The 11,885-nt window shown below is 39.5% G+C and overlaps 1 protein-coding gene and 1 pseudogene across 2 annotated transcripts in view; one reads left to right on the top strand and one right to left on the bottom strand.

Annotated features, from left to right (window-relative positions):
• Nucleotides 1-1,688: 1,688 nt before the first annotated feature.
• Nucleotides 1,689-11,885, bottom strand: part of LOC137771269 (L-lactate dehydrogenase C chain) — a 47,143-nt gene continuing 36,946 nt past the window's right edge. For both annotated transcript variants that reach the window (XM_068554439.1, XM_068554440.1), the window contains 2 exons: nucleotides 7,577-7,700; nucleotides 1,689-1,853 (listed from right to left, as the gene is read on the bottom strand). In XM_068554439.1, the coding sequence (XP_068410540.1) occupies nucleotides 1,689-1,853; nucleotides 7,577-7,700 (289 nt within the window). The remainder of the gene's footprint in view (nucleotides 1,854-7,576; nucleotides 7,701-11,885) is intronic.
• Nucleotides 1,945-6,077, top strand: LOC137771336 (WW domain-binding protein 2 pseudogene; annotated as a pseudogene).

Below are 11,885 nucleotides of genomic sequence, written 5' to 3'. Positions count from 1 at the left end.
ATTAATTTGGGATGAACCAAGGTTTCCACTTCTCCTCCCACCACATTCTACCCAATTAACTGTTTTCTTACTCATTTGTGAATCATAAAACATAATACACATCTGACAAATTCTTTTACAAAACGTACAGCAGTGTTTCTCAACCTTTTTTCATTATCTTTCCCTCAAGAGCTTCTTCAGACATTAACCCTAATCGTTCAGCTCCCTCACCTGCCCCCACAGCATGAGATTAAATATTCTGGAGTGAGACTTTTGTCTGGTAGGGTTGAGCTTTGGAGAGCCAAACCCTTGTAATATCAAAGATTTTTTTCACCAACCCCCCAACCAAGAACCAATTTTCACCCCCTTGGGGCAATATTGCTCCAGCTGAGAACACATGATGTACAGCAGTTTTATTTCCTAGAATATTCCCTGTAGAAAGTATATTTTGCAGCTTTTTGATCTCTGCAAGGATCTCCTAAAATGAAGCTTTAATTTGGTGTAAGAGAGGAGCTTAAAACAAGACAAAATCCACAGAAGACTCCCCTCTCCCCCATCCTAACTGAACTCTCATGACCATATTTTGTACATTCAAGGGAAGAGTTGAAAAAAAAGTAAAGACAACAAAATAATGGGAAACTAATTATGTTCAGTAATAGATGACTGAAATGAAAGCTATTAAATAGCAAGAATAACAGAGAGTGAACCGTAACTCTCTGACCAAATGGGTTTGCCTCCACTAGAGCCATGTAAGTCCTCAGGGTCTGCATATATGCCTTCTAATTTTTCCCACTGGTCCTGTCCTAGTCTAATTTGTAAATTACCTTGGTCCTGATTTTTTAGTTTTTGTTTCACTGTATATTTCCTATAGCTGCCTTAAATTCTTTGTGGAATCAAGGAAATATATATTTTTGTAGGAAGCACATGCACTCCTACCTTGGACACCAAGAGGGAGCTACCAATTGACTGTTACCAAGCATCCATCAATAACCAGTTAGATGAGGTACCCTAAATACTCACTGTGAAATACTTGAGGGCAGAAATCATGTCATACTGAACTCATAACCATAACACAGCAAGCAGAGTAGTAGTTTGCTAAACGAATAACCTAGAGGATGGTCTAAACTCCCTGTGTGGTATTTCAACAGAGGGACCAAATCAACTATTAGAGTTTATATTAATTGGTATAATACTTGCAGGGTTGAAGATATTTCATTTAATTTTTTTATACCATGAAGTTATATTTCTATTTTACTTCTGATATACATTGTCTTAAAAATAAGTACTTAGTAAAGATTATATATAAACACATAAAGTTAATGAAGCAATATAAAGTGAATATGCCGGTGCCCTAATGGAAGAAAGCATAAAATGAAATTTCAGTACTAGAAATTTTGTTGTTTTATGAGAAGAATCATAAGTTCTATATTAAATGGATTATTATACATATTCTACTAAACCTGAAGACAACTTTTACATATATGACATACTTCGGAAGTATAACTTACATCTGTACAGGTTGAGTATCATTAGAATAGAGAAATAGAGAAATTCCTTTACCATTTCCTTTTTCTAGCCTTGAGAGGCTGGAGTTATGTCATAGGTCCAATGTTTTTTTATTTTTTAAAGATCAGGTGAAAATACTTTCAAAATGTAAAATATACAGTCTACTATCTTCTGTTCTATAAAACACGGAACATTAAAAGGTTTTAAAATATCAGGTCTTTTTGGACATCCCAAAGTGTGTTTGCACTCTTCTTTAAAAGGGCCTCCTCCTCAGAATTCAAGTTAACTTTCACAACATCTGAGACACCATTTTGGCCCAAGACACAAGGGATACTGAGAAAGATTTCTTCTTTTATTCCATAAAAGCCCTAAAAGGCAAAATTAGGTTATTATTCAGTAACCTGATATGGAAAAGCAGCTATGCAAGAGAGCTTCAGAATAAGAATACACAGAGAGACTATGGAGCTCAAGAATCACTCGGAGGGCAGTAGAGTGATCGTCAACAATACGAAGAGCAACCTAATGTCCTATGATCATGTAAGAACTTGTGTTTAATGACATGAAGAATGTGCCAGATGCCTTCAAAGGGGCCAAAAAGGGCACTGTCTATTTTACCCCTTACCCTTGTCATATTTCTTTCTAAGGGGAAGAATGCCATGCAGTCTGATGAAGGACTGTGAGATCAAGCAGGCTGTGTTTGGTGTTAAATAATCAAGAGAACAGTGAAGGCAGAAGCAGGAAGTGGCTGGGCAGGCTCTGCTTTGTATAATCTTTACATCAGGGGATGCCACTGAGTTTGGACAACAGATGCTAACAGGTGGCTTCTCAAGCTTCCAGAGGTGAAGCCTCCGGTGGAGCCCAAGGTTACAGGTACACACATGCCCAGCAGGGTTTATGCAATTCCCCTGCCAGTCACCAATGGAATGTACTCCTGCCCTCTGGCTACCACCTGGCTTCTACTCAGGACCTTCCATGATGGACAGGGCCATGGAATAGGTGCAACCGTGGCCACCACCCTATCCTAGGGCCATGGAACCTCCCATCAGCAGGCCTGATGTTCCCTCCACTCCTGCAGCTGAAGCCAAGGCTGTAGAGGCAGCTGCTAGAGCCTATTACAACCTGGGTAACCCACACAATGCCTACGTGCCCACAAACCAGCCTCCACCTCCTCCCTGGAAGGTAAAAAGACCCAATAGACCTCTCACACCTCTCTGCCCCCTACCACCCATTGCCTTTTCCTACCCCAGAATGTAGGGTTGGAGGAGGCAATGGGAAGGTCTTGTTGTTCCTCCAGGTGTGCCTGTAAAGTTACCAGGAACTAGTGTTGAGAAAGGGAGAGGCTCCTTGACGCTGGAGTGGTGCCTCCCAGCTTCTCATGATAGTTCAGAGCCCACAGGCACTACTCAGCCAAGCTTCCCTCTCACCGTCTCTGGGGCTCTCCTCAGGAGCTCAGCGTTCCTGTTTTACTCTAGTGGCCCACAGAGGGACTCCCTATCCACCTTTTCCACTGCAGTCCAACTCCCTCATTTTGGTAGCCACTTTATACTCAACCTCATGATCTCCATCAGACCAGCCACATGTCTTCTCCTCAGGGTCCCCTGCCAGGCTCTACTCACATTCACTCCACTCTGGTCCGTGCCTCGCCATGGAAGGCCACTGTCCCACCAGACTGTCAGCCCACATTCCCTTCCCAGCCACATTCCAGCTGCAGTCACACTTGCCTGCCCCCGCTTCCCGTTCCTGTCCTTGGTCATTCTATTGCTCCCTCTGTGTAGCACAATACCTTTTAGAGCTTTAACATGAGCTGCCAGGGGTTGGGTGGCATCAGGAACAAGGCAGCGTGGCTGGGGCAAAAGCCCTCCTGCCTTCCGTGCTAGTGTTTCAGGAATTTGCTCTCTCTCCTTTCACTGTATCTCTTCCTACTAGAAAGGGCTTCTTGGATTAGAACTGGAAATGCATGTCCATGCCATTATGCCATTTGGGGGCTGCTGGGTAGACTGAAACAAGGGCCCTGACCTCCAAGGCTGCCCTGGCCTAGCCCTGTGTACTGCCATGACCTGCTGCCCCCCCCCCCACCAGCCTATCCTCTTCCCTTTAAGCGTCATGCCTGGTTGGCAAATGACCCCTGGATGCACTGAAATTTGCTTCCTTTCCTCGTAGACTGGCCATGAAGTGAGGAAATGGTTATTTAAAGAGAATTCCCTATTTGACAAAAAATCAAGTTAATATATTAATGTTAAATAAACTCTATTGGCAACTTTATTTGCTGAAAATGTGAAGTAATAAAAATGAAGTAACTGGGGAAAAAGAATAAGAGCATACAAATGATTCTGCTCTTAATGTCAAATGTTTAAGTATTTCCTATAAACTATAACTCGTCCATTGATTTGTTCAGTAAAGACTATGAAATTCCCATATTACTCAATCTCTTTTCAGGAGCATTCATTTGACACCTCCCTGACTCTTCTTCAGGAGCCCTCTGGGGGTAATTGCTTATTCTCCCACAGCCCTTTGTATCCTCAAAAGAGAAAGAGTGTGGAATCCACTGTATACTCCTCATTGTCTCTTCCAAATTATTAATCCCTTGCTCTCTTAAAAACAAAAAAAAATTCCCCCTATTTTTTGAGGCCCACCTTATTCAGCTCTTCTTCCCTTTCTAATGACCGTCTACAAACCTCTTGAGTATTCCATCTCATTCATAAAAGACTCTGACACCTAGCAATCTTCTCTCTCTATCCCAGTTTGTGCCATTATCCTTGGTGACTTCATTGTCCATGTGGATAAACAAACCAATTCCCTTTCTTTCCAGTTTCTTGTCTTCTTTAGCTCATGGGACCTTCTCCCACCCCAAGTATCTTACTCTGAACCTTGTTATGAGGTTCCTCCGTATCCAACTTATATTCCTTTCTTGTAACTATTTTGCTACACCCTAATACCCTTTGCCTATTTTAATGTTTAGTTTTTATAAATATCTCGTAAATTCTTTATTACTCATTTTCTTTTTTGTAATTTATTCATTTGTATGTAGATAACATTTAAGGACAACGGTCTTGAATTTGACTGTGACCCTTTAGCAGAAGGTCAAACTCATTTTTAACAAGTATGGAAACCAAAACTACCTACACCTCTATCTATCTCTCTGTCTTCCTCTCTTCTCTCTCCCCCTTTAACACTCCACAAGTAAAACCCAAACCCAGATGAATTCAGTTATCTACTTTCTCCACTCCTGCACTCAGGTCCCTAGAGAAAACCACACAACAAAGCTGATCTTTAACTTTTGTCAAAATTAATGCTTATCTACCTCAAATAAGCATCCACCTGACAGTAATTCTGCCTTTATTTTTTGTCAAATTCTATTTCTCACTATCTACAAAGATGATTTCAAATCTTCTCAAACATCTGACTTTTCTATACCTCCCTTGACTTTCAGTAGATGATTTTGTCTCCTTTCACTAAAAAGATAGAAGTCATCAGATGCTTCCAATGCCAAACTTACAAACCTATATGATTAACTACCTATCTTCTCTTCGTTATCCCCTATTAAAAAAGATAGTTGTCCCTCCTCCTTTCTAGGACTAATACCTTCACCAATGCTCTGGATCCCACCCTCTCTGCTTATCACTTCTATCTTCAATATCTTCTTTACATCTTATCTTTTAAACAACAACAACAACAAAACTTACCTTGCCCTGGTTTTCCTCTCCAGTTACTGCTCTCTCTCCTTAATTTCACAGCCACTTACCTCAAAAGAGCTGGTTATACTGGCTTTAATTTCTCCAGTCTACTTAAAACGTTCTCAACTGGAGGTGATTTTGACTCCCAAGGGACATTTGGTAATGTCTGGAGATGTTTTTTTTTTTAACATCTTTATTGGAGTATAATTGTGGAGACATTTTTGATTGTCAAAACTGGTATGCTACTGGAATCTAATGAGTAGAGGCCCGGGATGCTGCTAACATCCCACAATGCACAGGACAGCCCCAATAATGAAGAATTATCCAGCCCAAAATCAATAGTGCCGAAGTTAAGGAAACCCTGGTGTACTCCAATCAGAATTTTTCATTTCTATTACTTTATTAAACATCTGCTAAGGTTATCAATGACCTCTGTTACTTTATCTTCCTGGCATTTTTAACCCTCATTTTATATGGCTTCACATCAATCAAGAACAGAAAACCAATCCTTTCATCTTTAAGGCATCCTCCCTTCACTTGGTTACCATGATTCCATGTTCTCTTGGTTCTTCTTTTAACTCTGGCCACCACTTAGTCACCTTCGTGGACTCACACTGTAAACTCTGCTGTTAATACTGAAATTCCTCAAGACTCAGTCTCAATCTGTCTTCTCACTTTATACTCTCTCCTTAGGCAAGCTCGTTGAAAGTCATGGTTTCAGTTACCATGTGTAAGGGATATCTATTGTCTTTGCCTGTCTAGTATCTCTTTTTTTTTTTTAATGTTGACAGAACCTCTCTTTTTCTTTTAGGAACTGCCTCTCTCCGAACTGACAAGTATCACACGAATGGACAAGTGATCCCAGAAAGGCCAATTATCAAGAAATTAACATGGGTAAAGGGAGAGGCAGGGTCCTGATACTATAGGCTCTAAGCCTGCAGCTGCTGGGGGCCATCTTTGTTGCCCCATGGAAAAAGTCCACGTGAGCTTGAAGCCAATAAGAGTGAAAAGATGAGCCAAGATTGTGGAGAGAAAAGACAGCTCTAACGATATAGTTTGAGCATGTGGTTCAGGCCTCCTTGGCATTTCAGTTACATGAGCCAATATATTTTCTTTTTGCTTAAGCTAGTTTGGGTTGGCGTCTGTGGCTTTTAACTAGAAGAGTCCTAATATACACTTTTTATGCGGATGATGCTCTTATTTATAACTCCAACCCAAAACTCTTTTATGAGTTCCAGAAGCTTGTACCCAACTGCCTATTTCCTCTCAGATATTGCAAAGGCACCTCAAATTCAATTTCTCCATAACCACAAACATGATCTTCAAACCTGATTCTCTTTGTTTTTCTGGGGTTTTTTCTTGTTCCTTCATCTGGTACATAGCCCTCTGCCTTTTCATCTTGTCTATCTGTCTGTAACTGTGGTTTTTGGACCACAGGCTGCAGGATTGTAGTTTTTCTTGCTTCTGCTGTCTGCCCTCTGGTGGTTGAGGCTATCTAACCAAACCTGATTCTCTTTGAATATGCCTTTCCTCAGTGGATCATATAACCATTTATCTAACTGTGCAAAACAGAAACCTAAGAATGACCTTTATCTCCCTTATTTCCCACTTCATTCCATTATCAAGACCTATGAATTTTACCTCTTAAATATAGTGTAACTCAAATTTGCCACCTTCTTTTCATCTCTACTACTACCATCCTCTCTGTTCTGAGCTAATGCACATCCTCTTCCCAAGTTTACCCACCTCTACTCTTGTCCCCTTCAAATCTGTTCCATCCATCACAGCCCCAGGAATCTTTTTAACAAAAAAGATTGTAAAACCAGTCCCTTTCTTAAGTTCCTTTGGTGGCTTTCCATAGCTCTTATGGTAAGGACCCAAACCCCTTTATAAGACTTTCAGTGGCCTGACCCTGCTTACTTCCTCCAGCCTTATCATGTACTTCCCTTTGCTCCCTTTGCTCTGTGCATTTCAACAACTGACCTTTTTTTTTCAGATCCTCAAGTGCTCTCCACTTATATCTACCTGAGGTCCCCTACACATGTGTTCCCTCTGCTTGGAATATTAGTCCAGCCTTGCAAATTAACTTCTACTCATTATTCAGATTAGGTCATTTTTACTTCCTTAGGAAATCCCTAACCACCACAAACGCCCCCTCCGCAGAGTAAATTCTCTTCTTGTATACTCTAAGAACTTTGTAGTTTGTCATCATAGCACTTAACACAATGTGTTATTATATATTTGCTTTTGTAATTGTTTTATTAAGTTCCTATCTTTCATTAAACTCTATGAGGTCAGGGCCTCTGTCTATTTTGTTCACCAACATATTCTCAAAATTTTGTATAATGCCTGGCACATAGTAAAGACTAAGCAATGTCTAAACAAAGATGATAAGTGAAGATTCTATTTAAGCCTACCTTAACCATAGTGGAAACTGGATGCACTCTCCTGAGATTTTTCAAAATTGATCTTACCAGATCTGTCACAGACAGTCCAACAGCCCAAGAGGTATACCCCTTCAGCTTGATAATCTCATAGGCACTACAGTTGTGGAAAGTAAGAAAATCAAATCCATGAGAAGTTGATTCAGAGAGAACATAATATTTTTCAAGCATCTGTTCTGAAGCAAGCTACATGTCAATAACACTCTTAAAATTTTCTCAGAGATGTCTTCTTGAAATTATTTATGAATAGGCAATAAAAATTTCTATATTATTCTCATAAACTTCATTATTCACTTCAAATAATAATTCATACTTCACTTATCATAAAGGTGGAATATTAGGTCATTGTGCCACTCAAAATGAAACTTAGTTTTAAATTTTTTCTTAAATATCCAAACATAGAATCTGATCACCTTGAAAGTTAGCATATATATCTTGCTGACCACATAATATTGTTACTAAGGTGCCAATGTAAATTTAAATTTCATATAATTATAAGCCAAGTTACACATTTTTCCCAAGAATATATTATTAAATCAACAACATACTGAAGTATGGGGAAATGTTCATGATACATTTTCAAAGGAAAACAGCATAATCCTAAACATTATGTAATTTCTTATCTCAGCCTTGTAAAAAACATAATGCATTTTTATAGGAACTTTAGAATCGTATCAATCCACCAAATTATTAATAGTGATTATTTCTGAGTGACAGGCTTACAGGTGAGATTATCTTCTTTTTTAAATTAATTAATTAATATTTTGGCTGCATTGAGTCTTCGTTGCTGCACACGGGCTTTCTCTAGTTGCGGCGAGCGGGGACTGCTCTTCATTGCGTTGTGTGGGCTTCTCATTGCAGTGGCTTCTCTTATTGCAGAGCATAGGCTCTAGGCGCGTGGGCTCAGCAGTTGTGGCTCGTGGGCTCTAGAGCGCAGGCTCAGTAGTTGTGGCGCACGGGCTTAGTTGCTCCGCGGCATGTGGGGTCTTCCCGGACTAGGGCTCGAACCCATGTCCCCTGCCTTGGCAGGCGGATTCTTAACCACTGCACCACCAGGGAAGCCCCGGGGTGACATTATCTTCTTTATGCTTATGAATTTTCTTATTTTCTACAATAAATATGTATTTTATTTTTGCATTGCCACCAACAGCGATCTCGGGTTTGGATTGACAGTAAAACTCAAAGGACAAAGAAGTTTTAACCTAGCTCTTAGTTTATATAGTTTTGAGAAAAGGATGCAGGACAAGAAACACAGAATGTACAGTATCATTATTTGTATCAGATGGTCTTGCAACTACCTAGGCACAGTTTCAAGGCCCCAGGACTGCACACAACACACTCGGTAGCAAATTACACTGTGTAAATGGGCCAGCTCAACACAGGAAAGTTGGGCCTGGACTACACTTATTGTGGTGTCCTGTGATTTGACTATCAATCCAAAACCAGGGGCACTACTAGAGGCCATGAGGATTGATGTCAAAATTAAAATTAACTTTCAGATCCTCAATATAACCAAGACTCTGTGGGGTAAGTAAAAAGAAAAGAAGGAAAGTTTTGCCTAGAGATTGATTGACTAGTGGTGTATGAGTTGAAGAAAGCTTTGCGGTAGATAAGTGGGGACAAATCTTACCAGTAGAATCTGGATGACAGGTTTATCCTCTCAGGAATTAACAAAATGTCTTGAGAAAGAGAAGAGGGTTGAGAAGAAAATGGCTAAAAACATAATCCTTTAGTTGCTATTAATCATCCTAATGAAATTAAAACCGCTGGTGTAAAAAGGGAGGATAGAGAACAAGCAGTTTCAAGGCTGGTATTTTAAGACAAAAACTGACCCCTGTTGTAAACTAAATGCTCTATTCAGAACCTGGAAAGACATTCTATTAAATCATGATGTCACTCCCCTGCAATTCTTAGTTAGGCACTGGAAAATCAGAGGCTATAATATAAAAGAGTTGAGTCATTTTTAGATAAGTACCAGCAGTATCCTGAGGATTCTTTGTAACTACAGATCCTCTGCTAAATGAACAAGGGGCAAATAATTTAATGCTGGACACTGCATTGTTGAGAGGACTAACTGAAATGAGTACTGATCTGTAATGTGTTGCAGTGTTTGGTATTCAGATCATACAGGACTTCAGTGGAAAATGTGATCTTAATCACTATTCCCTTATAGCAATAGTGTTTCAAATGAAAAAGAAACTAACAGTCCCTGTAGTACAATCATCTGGGATTGGGCAAACAAAAGCCTAACACTGTGACCTCCCTATAAAGATGGGCTACTCCATGACATCTGGAAACCAGTATTGGCTAAAACATGTTCCTTAGTGGCTGGGTTATAACTGAGCTTCCAGATCAGTTAGATTCCTGCATTTACTGGGAAGTGGCCTCTAGTGGTCCCTGTAACTGGAAATATATGGTACAATATATGGGTAAGGGACATTTTTGTTAAGATATGAAATGATACTGTAATATTAACATAGGTTTCATTTGCTAGGCATTAATTTAATCTCTTATCCAAAGCTATGTGGCATAACAAAGGTTTGTAGGTCCCCTTATGGAAATTTAAGAAAATGAAACATACCAATAAAAATTATCACAGTGAAAAGATATTTTGGGAGATTGACCTGAAACTTCCAATTGATGTGGAAATAGTTTGACTAGAAGAAGAAATAAATTTGCTTTAGAGAAACTGAACACACAAATGCATCTATCAATAACTTTAATAAGGTACAAGTGATAGTAAATAAAAGGGCAAAATAAGATAGTCCAATTAGTTAAGAATTACCAAAACATCTGGTGAGGGATTTTGGTTACCTATTGGATCTTACAGATCCTGGTGATTATAGGTATACAAGCTTGTTTTTTTTCTATGTGTAAAATATTAGGACATGTTTGTCACAGGAACTATGAAGAATATATGATACAAAGATAATCACCCAGGTCATGGGTAAATGGTTAACATCAGGTATGGACCCTTTCCAAAAAGGCAGGAGTATCTGGGATGACTTTGAGTTGGCTTTTTCACAAAACAGTTTTCTAGGTTTAAAAATCTAGTTAAATACTTGAGGATTCTAGGAAGATGGAGAAGTAGGAAGCACCAAGAATCTATCTCCCCAACTAGACAATAACTGCACTGCCAGAATCTGTCTGATATAACTTTTGGGGGAACTCTGGAGTCTTCTGAAAGCTTGAGATTTCCAGGGGAAGGTTTGTATGTTAAACTGTGGTTAATTTCAGCCAATTTCAGCCCTTAGCAGAGTAGCAGGGCTGTTTGCATGTACCCAAAGCAGTTTCTGCACAGCCTGTGAAAAGCACCCTTTCCTCCAAATATCAGAGATCTGTTCTCTAATGACTGATTACTGCTTCTGATGACAGAGGTGTAGACAAAGAGGGCAAAGCCATTGTTGTTGCACCTCCCCACAACTGTTGCAAGCCTCTCCCCCTCTGGCTAAAGTAACCTCCAAGGAATGTAAAGGGCAGGCACCCTTTCCCTTAATATTTCTTTTTCCCCTCTTGGGAGCCAGACATTAAAGACCAGAACATACAAAAGCAGTTGCATATTTGGGGGAAATTAGAAAGTAACCACGTATGCCCAGGGAAAAGCACAGGCCTAGAAACAACCTCAAAGACCTTAAGAGTACACCTCAGGTTGGTCCCTGGCACAGAAGCAGCCTTCAACAATCAAAAAACAAAAGCAATAACAATAACAACAAAAACCCAGCAAACCCTGGGGAAGGGATAGAATCTGATAAAATTGTCATATTATTAGATTCAAACATCCAGTTTTCAACAACAACAACAAAAAATCACAAGGCATACAAAGAAATATAAAAGTATGGCCCATTCAAAGGAAAAAATGAATCAACAGAAACTGTTCCTGGGGGAAAAAAAACTGATGGCAGATATACTAGACAAAGACTTTAAAACAACTGTCTTAAAGACACTCAAAGAACTAAAGGAAGATGTAGAGAAAGTCAAGAAAATGATGAGTGAACAAAATGGAAATATCAATAAAGAAATATAAAACCTAATAAGAACCCCCACCCCCAAAATTCTAGAGCTGAAAAGCACAATAACTGAAATGAAAAAAATCACTAGATGGACTAAAAAACAGATTTGAGCAGGCAGAAGACAGAATCAGCAAACTTGAAGATAGGACAATGGAAATTACTGACTGAGGAACAGAAAGAAAAAAAGACTGAAGAAAAGTGAAAAATAAGATCATCATCAGATTTCTCACCAGAAACTTTGGAGGCCAGAAGGTACTGGGCAGATATATTTA

This window comes from Eschrichtius robustus, chromosome 11 (genome assembly GCF_028021215.1).
Source record: "Eschrichtius robustus isolate mEscRob2 chromosome 11, mEscRob2.pri, whole genome shotgun sequence".
Taxonomy (NCBI): Eukaryota; Metazoa; Chordata; class Mammalia; order Artiodactyla; family Eschrichtiidae; genus Eschrichtius; species Eschrichtius robustus.
This window is presented reverse-complemented; position numbering and strand designations above follow the sequence as displayed.